The sequence below is a fragment of the Myripristis murdjan genome, chromosome 17, assembly GCF_902150065.1.
Source record: "Myripristis murdjan chromosome 17, fMyrMur1.1, whole genome shotgun sequence".
Taxonomy (NCBI): domain Eukaryota; kingdom Metazoa; phylum Chordata; class Actinopteri; order Holocentriformes; family Holocentridae; genus Myripristis; species Myripristis murdjan.
The window spans coordinates 8,908,505-8,935,257 of NC_043996.1; the positions used below are offsets into that span (position 1 = coordinate 8,908,505).

Here is a 26,753-nt window from a genome sequence, read left to right on the forward strand (position 1 = left end):
TACAAAAGACCTATGGTGTCATTTTTTGCCGGAGGACAGTCTCTGACTTTTACAGTGTCAAAGTGGTGGCCAGCTAATACTAACATCTGCACACAAGTGTGACCAAGTGATGTAAACACATCCTACATCTCAAATCTAAAATCTGCCACATCCATTTTGAGTGTGGGGCCAGCTGGTCATTTTTTAAAGACAGCGTTTCACATAGGTTGCCAGGTAGGACTAGAAATATTACACCCAATGCTTGCACATGTATTTCACACTGAACACTCTTTGGATTGGGTATGTGTGTGAAAACAGGAGATAAATACAAGAATTGCCAAAACCAAAGCAGGGCTAGAGAAAGGGTTAAAAAAAAAAAAAAAAAAAGTGTTGTCGGGCATGTAGAAGATGCAAAAGAGAGCAAATGTTGTGTTAGTGTGTATTTCGTGACAGTACTGAAAATATCAGAGTCCTTGCTTATTAATGCATCTAAGAGTTGTCAATCCTCCTCAACCCTGTTATGCCTACTAACCAAACTGTTCTCTCTGTGTGTCATTGTTGTTCCCCTCCAGGCCAGTGGGAGGTGACTGTCAGAAGAAATGCCGGTCCCAGGTGCCCTAGTACATCACCACCGGGATCATGGCAACTCCTTGGCCAATGAGAAGAGAGAGGTTTTCCCATGGCTCTGTCCCCCTTGCTAGATGGTCGGCGCCCTCCTTAATGCTCCTATGGTTGCTGTGGGCGTTGCTATGGCTGCTGTGGCCTACCCGAGCTGAACTGGTGGGTGGCGGGGGACAGGGGGCAAAGGCCGTCCCCGGTTCCTCGCCGTCCCTGTCGTTGTCCCCCTCCTCCTCATCATCCTCCTCCTCCTCGTCCTCATCTTCATCGTGGGGGTTCAGCACGAGGCAGAGCCGAGGGCAGCTGGACTGGCTGCTGTCAGAAAAAGGTCCTTTCCACCGCTGTCCGGAGTACACCGAGTTCAGAGAGAGGTTCCAGCAGGGATTTTCTACCAGATACAAGATTTACAGGTGAGAGAGGTGCATGTGTCAAAGCGAAGATCAACAGATGACAGGAAAAGGTGTGTTTCCGCAGGCCCTCGAAAGCCTAAAAATAGTCTTAGCTATTAGAGGCTCCATATTTTTCACCATTTAAGTTTTATTTTCTTATATTGTACGACTTTATTTGCACTTCCAGTTAGTCACAGTAATTTTGACCCACACACTTCCATCTCTAGATTAGCAAGACAAATTTAATATGATATGCAAGAGGTATTTTACTATTATCTGCTTCAGTAAACAGAATTGAACATCATTTCCTTATTCCATTAATTTATATCTGTTTTTTTCCTTATATACCTGTGTATAGTTTCAGAATTTCATCAGCAAAATTAAATCAGATTTTTTTAAAAGATTTTTTTTTTTTTTTTTTTTTATCTCAAAGTTGATCCTAGGTAGTATTAAAAACGCTTCAAAACTATTACATTTAAATCCTGCATATACCCTAGTGTTTGATGCTCATAGATGTGTGCTCATGGTGTGCGTGTGCTGTTGCTATGGCACATCGTATGTTCCGTCTTAGTTCTGTGAAGCTACCTTCACTAAACCCTCTCTTTTGTCAGAGCTGGGGCATGATTACATGCTATATAGCAATTACTGTAATCTGAATAAAAAAAGTGGTAACAATTGATGAAGTAGCCTGATTACAATAATTGCACACTGCTGTTCTCAAGCAGTTACAGGACAAACAATGATCAGAGAGAAGAGAAAATGCATTTTGTGTGGGAGATTAAAGTCAAAAACGACTAAGAGAGATCTCAGCCTTAGACTGCTGACACCAGTGGGCACAGTGAGCCCCCAGACAAAAACAAAATCACATGTATCCCACGGTTTTCATGCACATGCATTATTATGTATGAGTGCAGCACGAGTACAGAGGTGATGTAGTGCGCCGTATTGTGTAGGGGAGCAGGGCTTCGGCCAGCTTGTTTTTCCTCTCTGCTCACACAGTGGGCAGAAAAGAGGCACAGCTGAGCTTGAGAGAGCAAAGAAACCAAAAGCTGATGTTGAGTGGAGCAAACTAATGGCTTTAAGGAGGCGCCATATTAACACTGGAGAAGCTGTTGATCAGTGAAGCGAATCAAAGTTAGAAAAGGTGTTTGAACCGACGTGAACGTCGCTTTCTTCTAACTCAGCTGAAGTCTGGCCAAGGTTAGCTGTGTTATCTGCGTCATACACTCTGGTACTATTTGTTATGTGGTAATGGATGAATGGTTAGAACATCTTCGTCAAGCCACTGCAGTGACATTGGGATATGAATATTTTAACCTTTTTAAAGAGAAGACCCTGAATGTCTCATACACAGTAGTCTCTAGAGTCTTACAATAAAATCTGTGTGTTGAGCATAAAATTATGAATGTAAATCCAGGAAATCCAGGTTAATACAATATAGAAGAGCACACAATCAATTAATCAAACTAAGTCTTATTAATTTTGATGAATTGGCATCGAATTGGTCACCACATAGCTGTCATGGACTGGTCATACTGATTAATGTGTGATTGTCATTGACTCACTTAAACAAGCCTCAGTACCTCATTAGATGTGCCGCTGAGGTTTTAAAAGGTAATTCTACACAAAACGAACATGCTGTGATTCTATGAAAGGAGACTATTTTTGTCAAGTCTCCAAAGCTTTTTTCTGTGTCTCTATGAGCTCTGAGTTATGAGCTCTTCAACATCAAGAAGTTTCTGAAGTCATTTCCCCATACCAATATTAAACATTGTGAAATATGTATATGAAAAAATACATATAATAGATGTTTAATATAAGCAAAGAGACATGACTGTCCGCAGTTTCCACTCTGAAACACCTGAGATAATGCAATTCAAAGATTTTATAGGACTGCATTTTCTGACAGGTCATAACCTAAAACTCATAAAACAGCGGACACAAATCTCAGGAAATTGTCAACTTTTGCAGACTAACAACCACTCAAAAGTTACTCCTGGTGGAATCCCCCTTTAAATGTAGCAGTGTCTCTAAAATCCTGTCATAAATCAAGAAGGATCAATAGATCAAGCTCCTCTGTGAAACTCTTTTCATCATACAATTTCAAATTTAGTTGACAGGTGAAATACAACAAGAGGTCTGTGCAAGGGCAGATGAGAACAAAAGCATGGGGTGAAACCATTTTGCAGAAATTGCAGTACAATGCACAATTCAAAGCAGAATACTCATTTTGTAATGGTCTCTAGTTTCTGTGACAATTATATTGGAGAAAGTAGCAACAGGACATTCATTAGGATTTTAACCCATACAGTGTGGGTTACAGTACATGGCTTGCATACAAATCGACTGAGCCACAGTGACCTCCATTATATCACTGACACCCAAACTTTGTATCACCTTTTAAGCATTTGCATAATAGTTTGTGCTCTAACAATCTGTTAATCAGTGACACTGAATAGCCTTTGAAATCATCCTCATCACAGACACCTTTTGCTTTTAACACTTTAACCTTGGTAAAGGACCAAACCAGTGATTTGGCATGTTTTGCATCCACAAAATGTAGATGCAAAATGAAGGCTACTTCATGTTTCTGATAATCTTTTCCCAAAACAAGCAGTTGTATTTTGGAATTCTGATATGATTTTTCCTCCCTTTTATCCAGCCATTGTTTTCATTCATTCCACTATGAATTTACTTTCAGACACTTCAGACTTTCTTCACACCAGTGTTCCATCACCGTAATAGAGTCGTTCACATTGGTTGTTCTAAAAACAGCAGCACTGTTGTGTTTTGATGACTTGAAATTGGACGAAGGGAAGCAATCTCTCCACCAGACCCTTGGGAAATGTTGGCTTTACACAGCAAAGTTTCAGTGTTTGTTACTCAACCAAAATTTATGTTTGCAAATTGAGGGGTTTTGATGTTGTGGAATCTGTAGCATCTCCACATGATTTGCAAGATGGTTTGTTGCAATGTAAAATGTCAGAAAACTAGTAAACTGGTATGGTCCTTTAAACATCAAGACCAGCCTGTTAGTCACCTTACCTGTCAGGTCATGAGAATATAGACACCAAAGTCATCCATGTGTCCCTAGTAGCTCATATCTAGTGCCCAAGCTAATATTTTAGCATGTACCATGCCGAGTGATACTAAGCAACTAATGTTATTTTTAAGTAAGAGGGCCTACCTTGAAACTGAAAGCATGTCCAGTTTTTCATGTTGTCCTTAACCAAGTCATTTTTACGGCCAGACCTAACCATTTTCTAACTTTAACCAAGTCAGCTTTATGCCTAAACCTAACTTTTCCCTAACCTTAACCACTTGACATTAAAAGCAAGAAAGCCTAGTGCACTTCATAAAGATGCTGAAGGGTGCCTTTGGTGTCAGAATCAGATGCAAAGCATTGGTATTTGATAACCTGGGCATGAGAATACATGGTGCAAATCCTTTTGAGTAAAACATCCAAGCTCGGTGCATAAAATGTAAGATTGTAGAAGCAGAGGAGGGGTTTCTGGCACAATGTCACCTACCACCAAGGTGCACAGGGAGGGGAGAAAGCCTACAGAGATCGAATCTCCAGCAACAATTTACAGCAGAAACAACGTTATTAAGAGACCAGTGTGCTTAGGCTTGTGGCCTTCATCAGGGTGATGAGCCTGACATTGGTTTATGACCTTGATGAAGCACACAAGCTGAACAATCAAGGTCTATCAATAAAATTGCTCTTTATGCTGGTGTTGTGGGGATATTTGATCGCTATAGGATTTATTATTAGCTATATTTATCATTCAGCTTTAGAGCTGCAGCAATTTTCACTGATTTTTCTCACTTTTGAGATCATGCTATTTTTCCTCACACTACCACTCAGCATAGTTTATGTATGGAGTGTATGGATATATATATATATATATATATATATATATATATATATATATATATATATACACACACACACACACACATATATATATATATATATACATATATATATATATATTTATACACATACACATACACATACATATACATATACATACATGCATACCTATCTATATATATAGATAGATAGATAGATAGATAGATAGATAGATTATGTCTGCAGTCTGTTCACTTGACAGGAAAATTCTCTAGGGACAGTTTTGTTGTTGTTGTTGTTGTTGTTGTTGTTGTTGTTGTTTGAAAACACAACTTTATATATCTGTTTAAAAAACTGTCCTCATGGGAGAATCTCTGTACACATGAGAACACAGAAACACTTGTGATATGAGTATATGCAAAGCAGCTGAGAAGTGACTGTTGCAATTTCTTAACATCCCAGAGTTAGCCACAAATTCAAATACAAAAACATCCCAACAAGGACTAAAACTATACAGACAATGAAGTGAAATGGTAAAAATCAGAGTGGCGACAAAGGGAAGATAACGAGTTCTTGTTAAAAATCTCAAATGAAGTTTTGAAAATAGCTTCATGATCTAAATGGCACATGTGCAAGGTGAGCACAAGGAACTGAAGTTGCACTGGTGACCTCAGTGTTTTCAGTGTTTTCAAAAAATCACACTCTGGATTATGTTTTCCAAAAATGTATTTTTCATGCAGGCAGAAGGTTGGAAATGGAAAAAAAAGAAAAGACAAATTTCTGTGTCAACGCAACCTTAGAATTCAAATAATTGCACCAATACCTACAGTAGAGTGTTGCTATGAGATAACATTTAAAATTTAATGCATTTCATTATATAGATATTACCTTTGTGTACTGCTGTTCTCTCTTTGTCAACTGGTGTCACAGTTTTTTATGTCTTAAGTTTAATGTATTATGGGTAACACTTTAAAATAATGTTTCTTAACAATTTATTCCTAAGACGTTCATAATCATTCGATCAATTATCATTCCAACATTTCTAAAATAGTCATAGTTATAAATAGATCAGGGTTGCGTACAGGTTAAGGGTCTCTTGCATGTTCCTAATATCTGTGTACAAACTTTTCAGTAAGATTTCTTTAATATTTGCAAGCACTTAACATTTCTAAATGCAGTAAAAATCATTTGTATGTGTTTGCTTATTTGTGAGCAGTTAACATGAACATAATATTATGAATATTTTTCTTCTGGTGATTATTATTTTTGACAAATCAGGCAGTGTCAGCTGAGACACAAGAGTTCCTGTCGGCTGCTAAGAATACCGCGGGCATTAGCAGAGTCCAGCGGGTTTTAGATGTGTGGCCTATAAATGATGCAGTAGAGTCCTGTGCCTGGACCAGAGTTCACTTCAGCCCCTATCACCATTATCATTACTCCAAATTTAATACCCAGCGTGATGGATATACACTGTATCCACTACGGCTGCAGTTTGAATTTTCATTTCCTCAACTTGGAATACATCCTGGATATATATATGTATATATGTATTACTTGGGTTCTTCGTTTCTTCGCCCACCCATGCAGCCTTTAAAAATAGGTTCTCTCAGCTTTGAATGCAGTCATCGCTGTTTGTTATGTCATAAATGTAGACTTGCTAGAAAATTATATGTTCTTATTATCTGTGGCATTTTCTCTTGCAAGGACAGTAATGGGAGTTGACCGCAGGCACGTTTCAAAAGCTGTACAGCTGTGAAGAACACATACATACAGCTTTGAAATAAATCATCTACACCAGTGCCTCGCTTTCTTTCCCTGTCTGTATTTTTTTATTTATTTATTTATTTTTTATCTGTACTTATCCAGGGAAAGTTGACTGAGCATGCTGTGGTATTCATATTCACACACTTACACACATTTGCACCCACAAGCTGCCAGTCTAACCACAGTCTGACACTGCTGGCCTCTGAGCAGCTATACTGGAGCTGAAGTTCCTTGCTCAAGGGCACTTCCACTTTACTTTTGCAGATTCAAACTAGCCCGCCTGTCTAACCTCTAGGCTAGCTCTACACCCTTTCTCCGTCCTGTTCTCTCTCTCTCCTTCTGTTCCTCGTGCTCTCAATCTTGGTGTCGCCTCTTTCAAATAAAAAATGACAGCATTTTCCTGTCTTCCTTTTTCCTCTTAATCTCACAATCCCTCCACCATTCACTTTTTCTCTCTCTGTTGTCCTCATCCCTCTCTCTCTCTCTCTTTCTCTCTCTCTCTCTCTCTCTCTTTCTCTCTCTGTCTTAACTTGAGTCAAATGGAAGTGACAGCATCCATTGCAGATGAAGGGAAAGTGTAGTGCGAGATGACAGGTGAAGTTTTCATGACATAAGTGGGGCAGCTCGTGGTATGGCTCCCCCTTTCTTGCTGCAGGACACTTTCAGCAGTCATTGATCTCTGTTTGTCTTGCTCCAAAAGAGGGCTTGTACCTTTTCAGATGTTTAGTGTCTGGCATTTTTTTTTTCATTTATGAGAATAAAAGTGTTGCTTAGTTTCTAGGTCTTTTTTTTTTGTTTGTTTGTTTGTTTGTTTGGTTAAATCAGCTAGAAATATTTTAATTATAGGCAAATGTCTTTCCATCTCTCAACGATGGGGGCTTGTGACTCACCAGATTTAACGGGGTGCCATTTCCATTTGTGTCACAGAGCTGTAGTTTACCCCCCTCCAGTTTCACTTTTCTAATGCTCTCTCTCTCTCTCTCTCTCTCTCTCTCTCTCTCTCTCTCTCTCTCTCTCTCTCTCTCTGTGTGAGTCATGAGTCATCGAGTTTCAGATGATCATTGTATTTTTTTTTTTTTTTTTTTGTAATTCTTTTTTATCCAGATGCTTACCTAATCTTGCATCCAGACAGCCTGTAATCTCATCCTTATCAATGTATGAACACTCCAAATACATAGCACAACATCTGAGGGTGATTTATTGGCTTGTGACTATGTGCACTTTATTTGTATTTTCCTCTGCACATGGAATTGGGAATCATAGCTGTTTTAAAGCACTGTACTATAGTGTATTAGGTGCAAGAGATGTAAAATTCTATTCAAATTTGAGCTTGCACAGAGCAGAAGTCGTCACTGCCACGTTCGTGCTCTCGCTCAGGCTACTGATAAACATTAGCAGAGTCTAATAAGACTAAATGCGAAGCATCAAATCCCTGCACTCTTCAATGAGTAAAGAATTGCTTTAATCAATTAGTGCTATCTCCCCATGTGCATTTTCATTTGGTCATGCACCATAATGCTGCCATGTGCAGGGCGAACAAGTCAAAGTTTCTCTATCTGCCGACACTGGGCATGCAGGGCATCTATGATTCCCTACTGAGTCTGAGCCACATTAATTGTTTACTGTGTTGCCTGTCAAAACTGAGCCGAGGAATATTTGTGCAGTAAACCCTTATTTTATGACAGCATGTAGGTGTTCATGAAGAAATTTACTGACAATGTCAGTTCATAGTTGTTTAATGCGCCCATAGTCTCAGACGTCAAAACATACAGTATGCACTGCTCAGACTGCAGCAAAGTGACTTTAGTTTCTTAGCAACCAGAGAAACAGACTCTCATTTTTCTGTCTGGATGCAGGAGCAAATAACAACAACAAGCTGATCCAAATTTGAGGAAATGTATTTCATATAAGAAAACCATGACTCAAGTCATTCATATGTAACAGTTTCATGTGTTTATGCTAGCACTGCTGCGTTTGGCTCTCCACCTGTCTGGCTGGATGGATGGATGTCACTCGGTGCTTCCTGCTCAAAGTAATCCTTAACAGCTGGCAGAGACGGCAAAAGTACACATGTTCTTTATTCAAGTAGAAATACAGATACTTATGTAAAAAATACTTTGTGCATGTATTTTGTGCATGTACAATCTATTTGCAAGAAGGTAAAAAGCCCTTTTTTCCACAACCATCTTGTTTCTGTTAATTATTAGTGAGATACTAGCATACAGTAAGTGCCAAGCTAATTGAACCTCATGTCATATAAATATAAGTCAAACACTTTTAAACTTAAACCATTCTAACCTCAAATAATGCACATTAACCTAACTAGCTCTAATGTGCAGATCAGTTTCTGATGTCAGCACCAGACCTTGAAACATGATCAGTACCTGAACACACTTCAGGTATGGATGAAAACACTAACGGATTGTCTTTCCACTTTTCCACAGGTTCAAATCATTCACACCAGGAACACACGGATCAGAAAAAATGCAGATACACTTTGTTTTGGCACACACGTGATATGGAACAGAAATTAAACTTTTGACTGGTCTTGATTTAAAAATAAAATGTTTGTGTGGAACGTAATTTAAATGCAGCAAAAGCAAGAGAGATCAATGTGAGGCCCTATAAGGAACCATGCAGAAACAAAAAGAGAAAAGAGAGAGAAGAGCCTGTTTAGGGACGTACTGCCTCATGCATAGTGAGTAGCGGCAACAGAGGCAAGCAGCAGCAGACTGAGCAGGTGAGTCTGACAGCTTAAATAGACCGCCCAGTCAGTGAAGTGAAGGCAGCATGCGAGCTCAGCTGACACATCAGCTGATCCAGAGCGGTGTGCCTGAATGGGCTTGCGGGCTTTGCCCCGTTTAGTCAGTCAACTCGTGCACCGAATGGGAGGATTAATCAGAATAAACACGGATTTCATTTTGGCGTCAAGGCTCTGTTTTGCACCACTCCCTGCGGAGTGTAATTTAAAGCCAGCAGGGAAAGAACAAGCAGGCGATCAATGCAAACCCCCTAAACCACATAAACCAGCAGCGCCCACCGTACAACCAAGAACACATCCCACTTTGTCTCTCTGAAGTGTGGCACTGTGGCAAAATGCATTACACCTGACATTGGAAAAGAGCTCAGCCAACATGCCAACATTAATGATTCATATTTAGAAATAACTGAAATTTTAACTGTGAATGCTAAGCTTGCAACATTTTAGCAACTATCAGTTAATAGCCAGCTTAGGTGAACTGATGTGCCATTGGGGGAAAGAGAGAATGTAACTTAGAGCAGCAGGAACAGCAATTCCCTGCCTTCTTATATTTTTAACTGAGCCTAATGTAACGCTGCAGTGGAAGAGGCAAATAAGAAAACAGCACAACTAGTCAAAGCAGGAAGTAGTGCAGGCAGGGAGGCGCAGCATGCTAAGCAGCAACAGAGCGAACTGGTGATTTTTATAGCTTAAATATTTTGTCCAACTGGTGAGGGCGATGGGGTGCTAAAGAAATATTTCCATTTACACCCAATGTTCGATTTTAGATCAGATGTCCTGAAATATGCGGTATGTCCTGTTTTTGACCAGAACGCAGAATCAGGCCATCTTGTGATTTGCAGCAGCATCGTCTGGCGATGTGGCGTATCACGACATGTCCCGCCTGTCTACCGTCTGCCTGCGCCGTCTGATTGCCAGCTTATATGTCAGTTTTTTCCAGAACACCCGCACTGACGGCTCCCTGCAGAGCACTGACGCCCACGTGGCACGAGTGCGTTTCTGCTGAATTGCCAGATTCTGTTTGATTCTGTGTGAATCCAGCCAAACTGTAGCTAAGGAAATTACCTTTGACATCTTGTAGCAAACATGACTTTGATTGACATCACCTTCATCCATTACATATGGCCCTCCATCTCAGCTTAACTGACTGAAATTGGACAGGCGCAGTGATCAGCTGTATTCTCACAAAAAGTTGCAAGTATTGTTTGTATTATTATTGTCATCTATATTGATAATAGTAATAAATATTTTAATAATTTAATAATAATTTAATAATTTAGTAATAAATCATTTTGTGTACACAGCTGGTGTGCACAAAATGATTGATTACCATTAATTACCAAATCATCAAGATTCTTGGCACCCAGCATCTTTTTTCAAAGAAACATGAAATGGTCAGCTCATATTCAGCAAGCCAAGGCCAAGAAAGGACTGAATTACAAATTTAGAGCAGCTACCACTTGAATATTTATCACTGGCCTGGATCGCTGTCTAATAAACTGCAACTCATACAAAATAAAGCAATAAGACTAGCTTATAGACTCCCACCATATATCAACCCACACCACTGCCATCACATCTTTGGACTGCAAAGCATTCATCAAAGACTAATCATCCTGGGACAGAAATACATCAAAAGAGCCACAAGCAATCCAGTTATCAAACCAATAACACAAGAAGCAAAATGGACAAGTGGAGCATCACCATCTACGATATGGCAGCACATGCCACCTTAACACATCACATACTTCCATACCCACAAATATGTTTCCTCCTCTCGCCTGTTTTAACACCTTTTTTAATCCAGTCATCCTAATACTATTTGACATACTAATCTTTAAATCTTAACAGCACTCCTCCAGCATCCCTAGTTCTCTGCTGGTTACTTTTTGATCAATGATAACTATTTTTTTTTTCTCAAACCACTTACTCTTTTCCCCGCTGTTTCTTATGTTTCCATATTTTTTTTTCTATTTCATTTTTTAATCAGTTTAATGCAGTTTATTTCAGTAGATCTTGCTTAGAATACCCTCAGCCCACCACCCAGATCAGCCTGTTGCCCTGCCTGCCTTTGTCAATTGCCCCACTGTCACACCCTCCTTCTCTTCAATTGACAATGACTGATGGAAAAAGAGCAGATGCTGTGATCTGTTCAACAACAGCTTAGCTTAGCTTAGTTTATTAGCTTAGCTCATTGGACAAAAAAGCTGTGTGCTTTGCTTAGTTCACTAGACAAATAGCTGTGTGCTTGGATAAACACCTGTGTGCAAATAGCTGTATGTTTAATTGTATGATAACAAGGCCAGAAAAACACATAGGTGGATTGGTGAACAATATTCTGATCTAAACACAAAGCAGAATCTCACACAGACAATTCCTACACCATGCATAGATGGTGGGGCGGGCGGGGGTGGGAGGGGCTTGCTGAGAGCTGATATGGCACGGGGTACAAAGTTCATGCCAAAGCATCATGCCCTTTTCCAAACTAGCTGTACCTAGATCTACAGCCAGATGGGACGAGTTGAAAAACGAGTTGAGGGGCTGCTTGGGCTCATGCTCTGTTCTCAGTATAACAGCTTTGTTGTTGAGGTCTGAGAGATTGGGGGTCGGGTGGCTGGTAATCTTGGAGCCAGTGTGAGTAATATGAATGAGATTGTTCTTCTGGGGGCTGTGGGGGAGCTGTTTTGTAAGATGGGCTCAGTTATGATCAGAGTCGCTCTTGATTGTTGTCAAGGTTGAGTCAAAAGTATTTGAAGCTCACTACCATCTCAACTGTGTCATCACTGATGGAGGTGAGCCTAGGGTCAGCAGAGCAGTGTAATCTTGGACAGCCAATCAAATGATTTTTTAACTCAGTTTCTATAAGCTGTCCGACCATACGTTGATTCAGGACTGGTTCATCTGAATCACCTTAGTAAAACTTTTGTAGCACACAGAGCTTTGCTAACTTGTAAAGCTCTGTCTTAATTTTTTGGATTCAAAAATCAAGAAACAATTAGGGAAAAGAAGGAAGGGAAAAGATGTGGAAAAATTCAGTGCGTTTTGGATAGGTTTGCCCCTCCTCCATTCATGTCTTATTTAACAGCTTAGCGCCCCAGTCAGGTGTCAAAATTACAAGTAATCTGTCTATTGCCAACTAGCTCATAATTGATATATTGGATTGTATATTTTAAACTAGCATGTGGCTAACATTGGCATTTTTTAACAATTACAACTACTGCACACACTGGACAGAAAACATGAGTCTGCACTATGTAAAGAGTGTTTTGATATATAGTTGAATCTCTGTTCTGTTGAAGAGATATATTTCGGAGGTATAGTGGTTTATAATGGGATTTTCCATGCCTGCCCCATCGACTTCAATATTAGTGGCACCAGTGTAAATTTAAAACACTGTTGCTATGACAAATCCGCCAACTGATATAGAAAACTGGTTAAGTGAACCATTGGCTGAACAGATTAATTACATTGATATGTTGTGTCTGTTGAGCAAAATGTGGCAGCAATTGACTTTGCTAGCTAAGGTAGGCACTGTAGGCCTGCTGGGGTTTACGTTAACATGCAGTTATGTTAACATTCATCTCCTCTGTAATATGTTGGCTAGCGCGCAAATGTTTTCAACAGAAATGACCAGCCAGACTGGTCCGTGGCTGCTGAATAAGCTATACATTTCATCATCCATACCTGAATTCACTCCCACATGGTTGCACATACAAGCAAACAGGCACATGAACTGATAAATCAGATGAAATTACAACTTAGCTCTTGTGTGTCCAGAGTTCGCCAGCCAAATACAGTTCAAGGCTGTCAGCAGGATATTTTCTTTCTTTTCTTACTACGGAGATACTTGACTTGACACAAGGCTTGTGTTACTGTCGATTTGTCAGCTGAGCCGTCTGGCAGCCTCTTAAAGGCAAAAGAACTATTTCATATCACCGCGGGGTCTGTCTTCTCTTTCGCTGCTATCTGAATTCGTCACCGGCTGAAAGTTAGCCACGCGATAGGAGGGGAAAAAATGAGGGAAACAAGTGATTGATGTGATTAAAAAAATAATTGAATAACGCATGATGTGCCTAATTAAAATTGCATGTTGCCGAGAAGCTAGGGACCTCCAACTTGGCCACCAGATGGTGCAAGTAACCTTAAAGTTTTGTAAGTAGGGAAGCAGTGTCTCACCTGTGGTTTTCCTGGCTGAAATTGACTCCTGAAGTTCATGAGAATGTGGCAGCCATGCTGAGGTGAAAATTACATTCTCTCTGAATTCTCAAATAAAGGTCTTATAACCTGTTATGTGAGTGAGATAGAAATTTTGCCCACTATTCACTTTCACTTTGCTATACTCAAAAATGACTGGCCATTGCAGTGCTCACAGAGGATAGACGCAGGATGGATGCAGGACAGAGGGCTTTGGACTGTGAGCTTCATGCTGCAGTCCACCCTATCACAAACCGAGAGTTTAGTGTGTACAGAGCAGCAGGGCAGAAACAGGCCAGTGGCTCTGTGATGGAAACAGTCAGGGAGCAACAGCCAGCGCAGTAGGAAAGACCTTGCAGGCACACACTGTGAGTTTCTGTGTTAGCTGACCAACACATCTCTCACCAGTGGACAGAAATAACTCAGTGCTACACACACACACACGCGCACACACGCACACGCACACACACACACGCACACACGCACACACACACACACACACACACACACACACAGAGGGTGTTTGCAGGCCTTTTGATATGTTAACCCATCCATTCCATAACAGGGATAAAATGAAAGATCTACCAACTGCTGTGCACATTACCAATGGTCTTAAACGCCAACTGGGTTCAAACACAGGGAGGGATGGAGGCTGACGGAGATAAAGAGAAGCACAGACAGACACAAACATTGTTTAAATGTGAGAGAAAGACAGGCAGACAGACAGACAGACAGACAGTGTTCCATACAGTGCATCGAACAAAAAAGAAAAAAGAAGAAAATTGGGGAGGGTCTTTGTATTGGGCATTGAGTATTGGCAAGGATCTCACATTACAGTATGTAGGCTATACAGTGCAAAGCATGGATTAGAGTGTGGTTTGTATCATGATACACTGCAGTTCTCTCCAAAGCTGATAGAAAATGCACAAATAGAGCAACACAAACAAATTTCCAAATAACTCACTTGTGAAGGCATCATTTTAAAAAAATTCAAAAAGTGCATCATTCAAGTCATCAGTTTGAGGCCTTGATGTATTTTACACTAACTTAAATTATTTTGGACAATATAATCGGATACACTAAGTTTCCTTTGGAGTCAAGTGTCACTGCATTAGAGACACTCATCACACATATGCATACAGGTAGTCTAAGTAATAATACAACCAACCAAACACACTGTACCTGCACACTTTCATTCCAGCATGTTCTTCTGCACTTATCCTTCCCATTGCATATCTCTGTTCCACTATATTGCACATTCAGGCGTCGCAGAACCACCTCATCACAGCCGCTTTCACCTCGGTGCCCGATTCAAAAAATGTTCTACTTTAAAAGACGCAGGTGCTTTGGGACTCTGTATCACCTGCTTGAGGTGGGAAGCACCTACTTAGAGTGGAAGATATGAGATGGGTCAGCCACCATTAATTATCTAATTTAATTAATGAGTTTGCTTGATTAAATGTGTGTAGATTTGAAATTTTTTAATCTTGATCATTTTTTAATCCGCTGGAAAAAACACTTTTTTTTTTTTTAGGTTTAAGGAACCAGGCAAACTGTGGACAATGTCATACTTTAGATCCAGAGCAGTCGTAAATTTTGTTTGTTTGTTGAAAGTTCTGTTTCTGAGAATATTGGTGAATGTGGTGACTCTTAATTTACTAGCACTTGGAATTGAGGAATGAACAAGCGGTTCCTGCATTCCATAGAGGACTACATATCAATAAAAGAAGCTTGAGAACCAATATTGTGAAAAGTAGAATAATAGTCCACTGTATTGATTTTTTTTTTTTTTTTTTTTTTTTTTTTTTTTAATAGTTCTACTCATGTATTGATTCAAATTCCTCTAAGGTGGAAGTGTTGAGCTCTCTGCCACTCCTCACTGTATATCACACGACAGTGATCCAGGTGTGTTATATTTCTTTAGAGTTTTTATGAAAAGTTAACATGTAGAGTTTTGACAAAGAGGCAACAAGCAATACTCATATCTGTATTTTTCTTTTTTTTCTCTCTACAGTGCACATCTAGACAGCCTATAAACATTCTGTTGTCCTGTGTATTTGCCATAAACATGTATGTTTTCTAGATATTCCCGTATTCTTCTCAATAACTATATGTCACATTTACCGGTATATTGAATTGTTTTCTAAATGTGGATCATATTCTGCATCTGTTTTTTCAGTCTCAGTACGTTGCACTGCTGTGATTTTGGACGCAATCTTTCCATACCTTTCGCTTATGCGTTCTATTAACATGCAACATGGTAACTGTCATTTGTGTGTTCACTTAACCAACATTTGCCATATTTTCCTTCATTTAATGTTTCTTTACTGTATCATCTGAGTATTTGCAGCTCAAATGACCCATTTTTGACCATGGAGATCAGTAATATTGCAGCTCATAGTATCATCGACTCCGGTGCCTAATACAGCACAGTGCCAAAAAATAGACTCAGCAAAGACACCTTGATGGAAAAAGAAGAAACAGTGGCTTGTCTGGTTTTGCACCCAGGCGGGGACACTATTGTACAGCTTTCGAGTGCAAAGCCTTTTCAATTTTTAGACGAACAAATGAGCCTTCAATGCAGCACAGCTGGGGTAAGGAATTGAAGAGTACTTGATAGGCTTCATTTTCCATTTGTCGGCAGCTTCCAAACAGTATGTTTAGATGGTGAATAGTAGTTTTTTCCCCCCTTTGGAGTCCTTTGTTGGGTGACAGTGCTTCTTTATATGATGATTTTGAGGCTAAGGATAGCTGAGTACTTGGGGCAAACTGGTACTGATGCTGGTACTTTATTGAGCCACGCAGCACAGATAGAAGAGAGTGCCAGTGTGTGTTTTAAAGAGTCAGCGACACAGAAAACATGAGACAACCAAGACAAAGTGATGACTTTTCTTGATTATTAGTGTCATGACAAACTACTGTTTCAATTTTAGCAATAATTACAGTCATAAAAAATAAGTTGTTACATTTACCATCACCTTTTTTAAAGCATGGATTGAAGTTGACTCTAGGAGGGGCATTCGGGGCTAAAGTCCTTAATTTTTTATTTTTCCAGTCACAAGCTGTTTTTTTTTTTTCCTTTTCTTTTTCTTCTTCCCTTCCCAGCACATTGCCGCATCTGGTCTAGTCTCACCCCAACACCTGGTGCTGTCACCATCCCCACCCGGTGACTGATGTGCAAAGTCGACAGGTAGAGACAGGACAGGTCACACACAGCAAAACAGTGGCTATACGAAAGTTTTTCCTCAAAACCAGAAAAGCAGGGGAGCCTCAGCAGCCAGACAGTCCCGGTGGGCCGGACAAACAAAAGAGGAGAGGACAGGAGAGTAGAGAGGATAGCTATTTGTGATCGTTCGATTGTGGCATGTTTGTAGTTCTCTCACAAGTATTTGGTGTCCAGAATGAGTTTTGCGTGTAGACCCTCGCATTAAGACAAAAAGCATTAAAGTTTAACATTGAGAGCTTATTTTTTTCCAAAAATTTCTCCCAGGGGAGGTTGTCCATGGACCCCCTGCAAGACTTGGGATCAACCCCTGATACTAAGAGGTCCAGCCAATGTTCTTGTACCAGTTACTGGTGATTTTGTATGTTTGGCTCATTTTGCATCCATTTTGCAAATCATGCGGGGAAACTGAAAATTTCACAACACATGATCAGAATCCCTTAGTTTTAAAATTTGAATTGCTGGTTGAAACACCTACCTTATAATGTTCTGTTTGTGTGGCTAAACAAGTCATCACCTTTCATAAACCACAGAACTGATAACTGGCTGTGTAAGGCTAATGTTCCCGGGGACTATTTTCCCTGGTGGAAGGCACCTTTTTACCCCGCTCAATTTCAAGTCATCAAAACACAATAGTGCTGCTGCTTTTAGGAAAACTAATGTGGACCTCTCTATTATGGTGATAGCATACTGGAATGAAGAGGGTCTTAAAGTTCATTTTCATATTATAGTGGAATGAATGGAAACCAGTGGCTGGATAAAAGGGAGGAAAACTGATAGCCTATTCAAGTTCTAAAATTCGACTGCTTGCTTTGGGGAAAGATTTGCAGAAAGGTGAAGTTTATACATTTTGTAGATATAAGGCTAAACACAATCAGTGGTGTGGTCCTCTGAGCTGATTCATTCTCACAGCTGACTTTGTGATGAAAAAGGATGAGTGGGTCTTATAATTACAGCTCCCCAGGTAGTAATAAGTTAAGTAATAATGTTGATTTTGAAACGTGTAATGTATTCGTTTTTTGAGTAATGAGCCCAGCACAGTTGGTGGTGTGAGGTAAAATGTGTGTAAAGCAGCTCTACAACTTCAAAAAGAACACTGGTGCTCAAAACAAAATAACTAAATATTGACCATGGGCTTGTTTGATGTCAGCTTATGAGCCATGAAAAATGGCCTCACCATTAAAAAGCAAAACTAAGCTGTTGAAACACATCATTAGAAAGAATGAGTATGTGTGTGTGTGTGCATGCGTGGGCGTGTGTGTGTGTGTGTGTGTGTGTGTGTGTGTGTGTGTGTAGACTATGTATGTCAATCTGTGTGCCTTCCTGTTCAGTCGGTATTCAAATTGAAATCAGAGAATAAATAAGGCAGAATAAACTTCCACTAAAATGCTTTGTGCCTGTCATCAGTAGTGTGTTAGGCTGTTGGACAACTTGGAAGGATGTCCACTTGTACATTTTTTGAGAATTAGCAAGAAGCAAGTTGCAAGAGAAAAAGCAAATTTGAACAAATAAATAAGTAAATAAAAGTCTGAGAATTTGCCCAAAAAGACAAGACAGATGATTTTATAAGTATGTATTTAAAATTATATTGCAAGAAAATTACCACAGAACTACTACAAAGTTGAAAAAAAAAAACAAAAAACAAAAATGACCCAAAAATTCGACATATTAAAAATGAAGAAAAAAAGTGAATTTTGCCCAGAGTGAAAAACTCATCCACTGGCCCCTGGGATTCCAGGGGTTTAACTACATCAGGGTGACATTTGCGCTTAAAAGCCAACAACAAAAATATGAATGATTTAAAGTCCCCCTCCAGTCATTTATTAAGCTCCAAAAAGGTACTAAAAGAATCTCTGTTCATCAATATTACATATTTAGAAGTTTTTCTCCTAAAAAAAAAAAAAAAAAAAAAAAAAAATCCCTCGGTGCCTTAAATGTAAAATGCTCAGATTTATGAATATGCAGATAGTCCCCGCCGACCCCCCTGCCTGCTGGCACGCACCTCGAAACCAGCGCTCACAGGTCACAGAAGTCCCGTCCTGCAAAACTAATGAAAATGGGTCCATATTTCATAATCTAACCATCACAAAATATGTATTTTTCTTCAGTGAATTGCTTTGTTATACTGATATTGTTGATGTGAAGTAGCCATCTTGTGTTGATCTTGTTGTTTTTTTTTTTTTTTTTTAAAACAAAACACGATCAGCGGTCCAACACTGCGACCGACTGAGCTGCTGCTAATGACCTGCAAAGCAGCGCTCCATCAGCTGACGGGATTGGCTGTCACATTTTTGACGTACCAAATCGAGCTGACCAGGGGTTCGTCTGAATCTCAGATTTTAGGAGTGTGCACACACACCTCCACCTTCCGTAGAGGAGTGTGAAAACACCTCTCTTGTGACTTTGCACCGATACGAGTCAGTGTAGTCAAGGTCAGATATTTTAGGAGACATTACCATAAGGAAAACACATTTTCTGAGTGGAGGACGACTTTACAAAGAGGAAAAACTATGATCATGGTATTCCTTTGAAAATCTAACAGATTAGAAATGGTAGAAAGCCTTTCTGAATACTAAATATTATAAAGTCAAATTGCAATCATTAGACTACATCTTAATGTATTTTTAATTCTGAATAAAATTCCACAAAACACAAACAGTATCTTTGAGAAGTAATTAAACAACTGCCCTTAGATTTCACCTGCAGCAGCTTTTCAATTAGTCCAACATTCATTTAGTCATGCATACATATAAACATATATTATATCATGTAAAACTAAACAAAACACTTTTAAGTCAATCTCAGGCTTCATTGTCCATGTCAGGGAATTCAAACTGTGCATGGTGCATGAACTGTAACCTTGAGCCATGCCATTGTGAACTGTGCAAATGAAATTCATACGATTTAATATTTAATTGCTTCATGAAGAATGTAGAATCCAGTGAGTGCGGCTTATTTTCAGCAGCAAACTACTTTAAATTCTCTGTTTGTGTTTTTCTGGCACTGAGGTCAAGGAGGCATCCAGCTCTGCATGAATGCCATTACTGCACAAGAAAAGGCATTTTACAGCTTTTTGTCGTGAATAAGACTAAAATCTAAATCATATTCATAAACTTTGACAGCCTAACATAGATGAGAGGCGCAGAGTGTTGTCTTGAAATTTCACATGGGCTTCGCTGAAAACTTATCGGGGGTCTGTTGATTGTTTTGATTCGAATTTGGTAGCTCTGTTTTGTAGATCTCAGGAGGTAGGAGTGTGAAATTTTGGGACTGGCACTCCGTCCCAGTGAGGGTGTTCAGTGCTCACACACACACACACACATGCACGCACAAGCACATAAATTTCAGAGGACCAAATGTGCATTTGCACCTCGAGGCCCCTGCTGTGTGTGTGTGTGTGTGTGTGTGTGTGTGTGTGAGAGAGAGAGAGAGTGCAAGAGAGAGACAGACAACTCAGAACTACCAAGACAATAAAACATCTGAAAGTACTTTCTGTCAGAGAAGATTAGGCTAGATACAACACTGATGGGATGGAAATCCAGGCAATATTTTCCTCTTTTTTCATCATGAAAAGATGATGTTTTCTGAATAAACCACTCTCTCTTTCTCCCCCCTGCCTCCCCTCTTTCTCACTCACACATACAGAGATAACAACACCACCACACAACCTGACGACGCAGATTTCTCCCTGTCGTCTTTGCCCTCTCCTTCTTTAACACACACACACAAACATGAGGGATAGGAAAGCTGATTAGTTCAAAGAAAGAATTGGCAAACCCATCTGATCCGTACAGTTGGAATTTGATTAGTGAGAGACAGGTGTTTGGTTTAAATCAGACCTTTCTGCCGTTGCAAATGCGATCTAATTTACCCTCCCCTCAAGTGGACACAGAAAGACATCCTGGGGCGGGACAGTATCTGCCTTTATTGGGGGTTGTCAGGGAGCTCAGCGGCTGCCAAGCCTCGCAGACCTTTTCCCATCACCAAACCTCATTTAGTCCCAGGGAGCTGATTTAGTATTGAACTGCAGAATTGTGTACATGTACCTGTACACAGTTGATCACTCCTATACATTCTGTGACTTAGATTATTTCTGGTTAATTATGTGTTTTACAAGCTGCCCTTTAATTAACGCTGATTGAACCTGAACTACAGGAAATCTGTCCTAGAGAGAAATATCTGTGAAATGATGATACCTAGTCTGCAGTGTCATAATGCAGAACGTGATTGCAAAGGAAAACCAACTAGAATGTTAAAAGGATGGTAAGCTCAGTTAAAAATATGGATTTTCTCATTCAGTGTTGAGTGCCTGAAAGTCAGTAACTGTAATAAAATGGTAATTATAATAAGGATAAAAATAATGATAACATTAAAAATAGTCCTCGGCAAAATGGAAGATTCATATCCAGGAACAGCAATAATTACCATGCTAACAAGCTAGCTGTTACTGTGACTACTGTTTGTTGAGCCTAGCCTAGTGGAGGATAACAGGTGCAGCTGAGGAGGAATAAAAATGAAGGTCATGCTCTGATTGGATCACTCAACTCGTACATGTGAAAGTAGCTCTTATGCTGCTTTGACACGGCCTGGGAACTGAGAGAGGTCCCGGGTCTCATTAGAAAATATGATCTTGATTGCCCTTCCCAGTGGGAACTCCCACAGGGAAGCTCAGGTGTGATTTCTGACCCCACGGTTCTTCGAGAAGCAACAGCTGACATCAAAGCAAGTTCCTGGCTGCAACAAAAACTTCCTGTCAACGAACACACAAAGTGCAATATCTTATTGATAACATTTCATTTCATTTCACCAATTTTTTTAGGAGTATCGTTGGGTATTTCTGCTTTAGTTGATAGTGACAGTAAAGACACAGGAAAAGCAGTCAAGAAAAAGGGGGCAAGGGTATGTTGGATTCAAACCCGGGCCCCTGCAGTAAGGATATAGCCATGATATGTGGTATCATGGCTATATAGCCACTGGGGCGCCACTTCACCAGCTTTTTTTTATCCAACCGAAAAGTGCGGGATAGTGCTTTGGATTGTAGTGAGCAATGCACATGCTAAAAATGACTAAGTGGAGCTCTCGAATGCGCCCCAGTGGGAACTTGGAGGTTTAAATTGGGCACTTCCCAGCTCCCAGGACGTCTCGAGCACAGGTTAATCCCCAACAAAAACAGTCCTGTGGCTCAGGAGACATCAGCTGATAGGCCTTTCTCTGCATACAAAGAAATTCAGGTTCACTCAGGTTCATGATGTTTTCTATGTCCAGTGATGACAATTTAAGATTTTCAATTAGAAATCACATTTTAGTTTACCATCCCTTTAAAGATTCAGTGCAATGATTTTTAGCTCAGCCAGGAAAAGCCTGGCACTGACACAAGGATCTTTTTTTTTTTTCAGTTTTTAATGATTAGATGGCACAAATCTTCAGAGTCTAACGTTCCATGTAATTGTGCCATCCACTGTAGAGCAATACTTGTATCTCTGGGGTGCAAATATTCATTGTTGGAACTTCACCACCCAGAAACAACAGAGGGGCAGAGATTGTGGCTTGTTTGACAAGAAACTGGATGCCTCCTCTCTGACAGACTATGGGGCACCTCATTAACTATGCATACTGCTGAGCATTCAGACCATTCATTAAAACTGCTGGAAGGTGCTAGCATTTACACCAGGAGGCAGACTGGAATTTTGATTCTGTTGACAGCCAGAGGCAGAGTTTTTGAAAGGGCAACAGTAAGAATAATTTGGGTAACTTTTCATGAACATGTCCTGTGTTAACTTTTGACAAACTTGTATTCATTTAAGATAAAGTGTAAGGGATGTTCTCTGTGACACTTTCAGCTATCGTCTGGGCATAAAAACAGAATTGTTAATAACAATCCTGGATGCCTCAGAGTTCAAGGAACGGGCAGAACTCATACACAAAACATACACAAAGACATTTTGCATCAGATCTCACTTGAGGTTGTAACACTTGTATCGACTGAATGTGATTTTACTGTGCCAGAGGAAAAAAAAAAAAAAAAAAAAAGAAAGAAAAAAATATTATCAGTCACTTGCTGTCTTAGTTCCGCTCCCATCTGTCAAACATTATTAATTGATGTTTTTTAACATTCCAAAGTCTCGTGTAATTCACCACAAAACTTTTACCAGGCTTTAAATTTCCCTGTTGTATGCCTGGGAAATAAGCACACCTCCCCAGAGGTGTCCTCCAGCAAGTTAACTAAAATCAAAACTATGCCAGTGTTCCTTATCTTCACATCATTAAAAGATGACTGTCTTATCATTTTCTGACTCATCTGAATACTAGGCCTGTCTGTATTTCAGCATCACTCAGCTCTGTCTGTCTTGGGTCCTCTCAGAGCCAGTACATTAAGACGGAGTGAAGACAAACAGGACTGGACAGGAGTGGTCATTTAGTTGAAGTTACTATCTTTCTGCACACATTTGGCTTGGGGATTTACTTTTGTCTTTGGATTAAAAAAAGCAGCTGCACATGTCTGACCCTGTTCTTTTCAGTGACTTTCCCTCTCTGTTCACTGCAAAGATTCAATTGCAAAGACGAAGTCATTCATCTTTGATGAAATTGCAAAAATGAAATGACTGCTTGTATGCAGCATGCACCCTATGACAAGTCAGTAACAAGGTTGGCAGCTAGTGCTTATTGTTAAAGAGTGTAGAATTTAGAGATCAATGTCACTTTTTGGGTGACAAGTGTGCTGCACTGTGGGAGTGTAGCGTTTTCTGTTTACATTCATGTAGATGCTGTACACGGTGATTTTTCAGTCACTAATGTAATGTGCCACCCAGTTTTTGTGTTTTGCACTAGAATATAGTGGTAGAATAGGTTTAGTTAGCAGTTTAACTTTTGTATCCCACAAGGGTTGCAGTAACTACCCATAGACAATATAGATAACCTTCACAAACCTTGCTGTAGTTCCATTGCTGCCCATCAGTGGAGACTTGTGAGTATTGACCGAGTTTTGATTATTATGCTAAGCTGGAGTTAAATGGTTATTTAATATTTGAATTGCTATGGCATAGTACTTTCTTGTATTGTTTGTTTGTGGTGTATGAAACTCCTATTGAATTGATATTCTGACACATATCTTTATGTTTGTGCAGTTTCACAAGGTGGAAACTCGATTCTTCCATTAAAAGATCAGCATTATAGCTCTGACTCTGTAACTTTACTGGGAGAGAGATTGCTGTTGGCTATCCACCAAGTTATGCATCTTAAGACGTCATGTAATGAGGGCAGAATGTGTACAAAGAACTTGCAAAGGAAACATGCTTATACAGGGAAAAACTCACAAAGGAAGCCAAGCTTTTTGTTTGCAGGTGATTTCACCACCCATAGAGTGCAACAGGTACCCAGACACCCTACTTTTCACCATTAGAGGCTTCACACAGATTTTGATTTTGTCTCTTAGTCTTTAAAAGCCTTTAACCAACCACAAATTAGGCAATTTCTTTTTGTTTTGTCCGGAAGTAAGAGGTAACAAACTTGGAATATTTACTTTAGCTTTTACCCTTTCAACATGGCGGTGTGACCCTTGAAGGCACTGGCAACCATTCTCAGAAATACCCCGAACAGGTCTTAATGGAGTACCTCATATTGTTGCCATAGCTGTGGCAGCTGAAGCTATTTTAGTAGCGTTACACAAGCATGGGTTGACAGGTTCTGCTGTGCTCATGCTTGAGGCGGGATGACTCATGATCCAACAAACAGAACAATACCTTGAGAGACTTAAGTCATGTTCATTGTTAATTTTTTGTTACCAAAGTTAAGTTTTTTTTTTTTATGTTAATAGCTCTATACAATTATTGAGGGACTTATTTCTGTGTTCCTGCAACATGCCTTCAGGTCAGCTAAACTAAAAACACTGGGTCTGAGAATAGTTACGTCTTTTTTGTCCAGAAAAAATATCCCCCATCATTTTTTGAATGGCTGATAACTTATAGCTGAAATCATGAATTTGCAGCATTATGTTTGCTTTGTTGTGGCTAATCCTTCCCTCTCATGATTCATGGGCAAATCTGGAATAAACTAAAAGCTCTGTAGTGGAGGAAGGCAAAGCCAAAAAGATTTTCGCAGCAGCTGATGGCGACACAGCAGACAGCAAACACAAAGGCAACTGAAGAGCCTGAATACCTGCTCAAATATTACCTGGGCAATGGAGAGAAAGAAATGAGATCTAGTGAAGGCAAAGAGAGAGCCAGGAGGAGGAATGATGTCAAGAGAGAAAGAGAACATATGAGAACAAAAGAAGAGTGAACAAAAGACGAATGTAGAGGCAGGGTGGTAACAGCGTTTTATAAGAAAAGGGGTAGATGGGGAAAAAATAAGTGTGTGTGTGTGTGTGTGTGTGTGTGTGTGTGTGTGTGTGTGTGTGTGTGCTTTCACTTCCACTGTGAGAGCTCAAGACAAATTGACCATATGGATAAGAGCAGACGGTGGCCAGGTTGTGCTAAGAACCAGTTCGTCCTACCACATTGTGTTGTTTGGCACAAAGCCTAATGTTTAGCACACTGGGAACTGGCAAACTAATGGAAACACACGCAAACTGCCACAGACTTTCTGGGGCTGGCATTTTCTGGTACATTTTCGGTCTACCCTTGAGCTGATAAACAAAGGGTTGCATGCAAATGGTTTATTGTAATTTGACTACAGTAAAATCTGTGTCATGGATTATATTTTGAAACCAACATTGTGGTCCATTGCCCCTTAGCAATTCCTTGTTAGGCATCACATGGGCACAAATCAATGGGGAAACCAAAAATATAACTAAATACTAAAAAAAAAAAAAAAAAAAAAATACAACTACAAACCATAGTAGCAGGTCACTGGCATCCTTCAGCATGTTTGTCCATTCAGAAATCAAGACTCAGTGGTTGGTTGTGCCAGTGATGTCCATGAATTTTTGACAATTTGTAATCCACTGTCATTTGTTCGGTTTGGTCCCTGGATCTTGAAACACTGGTGGGTTGTGCGATAATGTCTTTGCACCAATCCCAACACTAGAACACTTGTGGTCTCAAGCGTGTGTTCACGCACCACTGAGTAAGTGTGGAACACTGTCCCATTTCTAAAAATGTCTAAGTGCAGGAGCATTTAATCCACAGTTAATGAACCCTTATCCTAATACCACTACAGAATGGTATCAAGGGCTGAGAGTATCCCACAATTCATCAGGAGTTGTATGCCCAAAGGAAGCAGCGGCAATTAAGATGACACGCAAGATATAAATAAGTTATATTAGGTTACTGTATGTTCTCTATTTGCCAAGTGAGATCTAATTATTTTCTTATTTATTTACGTCTTTATTAATGTGTTTATTCATGATTTTGGCCAGCTGTGCTTTAATGTTTGAAACACTAAGTGGGCTTTTAATTCACATATTTATTCAGAAAATGTATCTTCTTTTTTCCATTCTTGGGTCATAAAACACCAGTAACTGCAGTAGCTGCTGCAGCTTGCTTTCTCTTGCCAAGTGTGTCCCAAAGTGTGCTGACAAAACCTCTGAGCACTTGTAGTCTTCACACCTACTTGCACACTTTGGACAGTTCCTGGAAATACAACACGCAAGTGGCCACTTGACTAAGTACAAAAACCTGAAGTGTAGCTTTTGGGGCAAAGCTAATGACAGCTGGCAAGTTCAATGGTCCAGTTTGAAATGTAGTTCCTGTATGGAAGGCAGATGGGGTGAAAACTATCTTGCAAAGTACTTTTCCAACATTTTTTTTTTTTTTGCAAAATACTTTTCCAACATTTCCATTTACCTTTTAACCAAGACTTTCAAAGTTAACACACTTGACCTTAACACATTATTAATAAAATTACACAAATTAATGCCATGTTCCACTTTGAACCATTTTTACTGCACTTGATGGCACACATAATGCAACACATTCTGCCAGCATTGAGCTACTGAATGCCAATAAAAGAGGATATGAAAAAAGACATCCT

The 26,753-nt window shown here is 39.8% G+C and overlaps 1 protein-coding gene across 1 annotated transcript in view; it reads left to right on the top strand.

Annotated features, from left to right (window-relative positions):
* Nucleotides 1–618: 618 nt before the first annotated feature.
* Nucleotides 619–26,753, top strand: part of brinp2 (bone morphogenetic protein/retinoic acid inducible neural-specific 2) — a 129,033-nt gene continuing 102,898 nt past the window's right edge. Inside the window, exon 1 of the mRNA XM_030074545.1 lies at nt 619–1,007. Coding sequence (XP_029930405.1) covers nt 619–1,007 — 389 coding nt within the window. The remainder of the gene's footprint in view (nt 1,008–26,753) is intronic.